Source organism: Anopheles coustani, chromosome 2 (genome assembly GCF_943734705.1).
Source record: "Anopheles coustani chromosome 2, idAnoCousDA_361_x.2, whole genome shotgun sequence".
NCBI lineage: Eukaryota > Metazoa > Arthropoda > Insecta > Diptera > Culicidae > Anopheles > Anopheles coustani.
In genome coordinates, this window is record NC_071289.1 from 16,317,560 (window position 1) to 16,319,648 (window position 2,089).

Sequence of the window (2,089 nt, forward strand, 5' to 3'; positions counted from 1 at the left end):
ACGGTTTGTTTGCACAGCCGCAAAAGAGGCGACGCCGACGTGTACGGAAAATCTGTGCACGCTCGTATAGGGACGAGAACAACGCGGCTCGAGTCGAACGGTTGATCGACCCACATCAGTACCGTTGACGGTCTTCCAGAGAATTAATGATGAAATTTGTTTACGGTTGGCTTGTGCTGGGCCTGCTGTACCGGGTGAGTAGTGGCTCCTGTGTGCCAGTTCCATGATACGAACTGACCATGTTTTGACTATGTCGCTTTTGTGCTACAGGGTGCGCTTGGAGACCCTCGGCCAGACTTCGGCATCGATGGAAGCGTGGCGGGTGCAGTGAAGGTGCTTACTGTTGCCAGCGATGCCGCGGTCGAGTTTGACGCGATCGACGAAAAGACTATTTCGCTGGAGTCGCACTACACTCGCCTGTACAATCTGCAGACTGCACTTACGACGATCGCCACCAACATTGCTACCACGGGCCAGGAGTTAACCGACAAGCTGGAAACGCTTGCCCCAAGCACCGGTCCTCTGCCGGACGTTTTTACCGACGCGACGAGCGCGCTCACCAGCCTGCGCACATTACTGGAAACGGGGCTGAGTGACCAAACCGATGACATTCAAACGATGGTTGGCGACTACATCACCGATATGCTTACCGATGCCAGCGACGAGCTGCTCGACGCACTATCGCGGCTCGAAACGCAGCTCGGGCTAATGCAGACAGGTATCGAAGCTGCGACCACGGCCTACGGCGCACCGGACGTACCGGCCAGCTTCATCCGGCGGTATGTCTCACCGAAGGTGATCTACGAGCTGCAGCGCGCCATACACGACCTCAAATCCGACCTGCCCCTGGTGACGTACATCATTGGGCTGACGCTGGGACATCTGGAGAACGCCGACATTTACCTAGCGACCGTTATGGAGCAGGCGAATAGTGCAGTAATCGAAGTAATCCGACAGTACGACGGCTTTAAGCAGGAGCTCCTGGACAACACGTACCTAGTGTCGGACGGCATCGCTACTCCGTTCCGGCTTACCTACACTGCTCAAGTCGACGGGCTGAGATTTGCCATGACCGAACTGGAGCAGCTGGGCTCTTACTCGGATTTCCTCGAGCCAGTGCTGACCGCGTACACAAATGCACTCGAAGAGGCCAATCGGAACACCATTGCCTTCGCCGCCGAGGACACGTTAAACAGCTATCTTGTTCGGGTCGTCACACTTGATGACTATCTGGACCGGTTCTACGATGAAAAGCTGTGCACGCCTGTGCAAGCCATTATGCAGGTGTTGATCGCCTCTGGACCGTGGGCCGACTACTGCTTCAGCAAGTACTCGCCCCGCCTACCCGAGCTGGTGTCGATCAACGCGAACCGATTCCAGCTATGCTACGAGCTCGAGGCAGTTCGACTGGAGAAACTGTACGAGATCGTCGATCGGCTGGTCCAACAGATCCTGTACGACGTGGAGAATCTCGCCGAAGACATCCTGACCTGCCTCTACCGTTGGGAGAATGGCTCAGATTGTATTGCCCTGGTAGGTCGTGGTGTTTTCCAACACTCAGCTAAGTTTCTCAGTCTGCATGTTTTAATTCATCACACGCTTTTCCACCTCCCTTCTCAGATCGGTCCGTACTACCTTGAGCTCGCCCAAGTGATAGTGAATAAGCAGGAGGACCTATCCGCCATCCTCGAGCACGAAACGGACGCTAGCTACAACCGCATGGCGGCCTGCGTTAACGGCGGCAAGTGTGGACTCCTCGCGTCCGCAGAAGATCTCGTGGCGGATATACAAGCTTGCGAGCTCGATGGACCCAACGCCTAACGCGGTGTACGGGCTGCCCTGTGCACTGGGTTTTACAAAAAAGATGGGTAGTAAATATTGGAAACTCTGTTTTTGTTTGGGAACCAATTAAAAGCAGATAATAAAAAAGTTAAGATTTTGGGTTAAAAGATATTTTCCTCTCAAACGTCCTTCGTACGAAGAAACATAAGCCTGTTGAAGTTGGCTCCATATGCTGGGAGAAACGATACGAGTCGCGAAAAATATCACACTTCGATAAGTATTCAGCTGAAATTCTAAGTCACTTCAC

At 53.6% G+C, this 2,089-nt stretch overlaps 1 protein-coding gene across 1 annotated transcript; it reads left to right on the forward strand.

Annotated features, from left to right (window-relative positions):
• Positions 1 to 258: 258 nt before the first annotated feature.
• On the forward strand, positions 259 to 1,821 carry LOC131263990 (uncharacterized; the record flags this gene model as incomplete). Its single annotated transcript, XM_058266281.1, has 2 exons — positions 259 to 1,533; positions 1,621 to 1,821. Coding segments are annotated over 2 exons (1,476 nt in total), but the record flags the coding sequence as incomplete, so codon positions are not given.
• Positions 1,822 to 2,089: the final 268 nt, after the last annotated feature.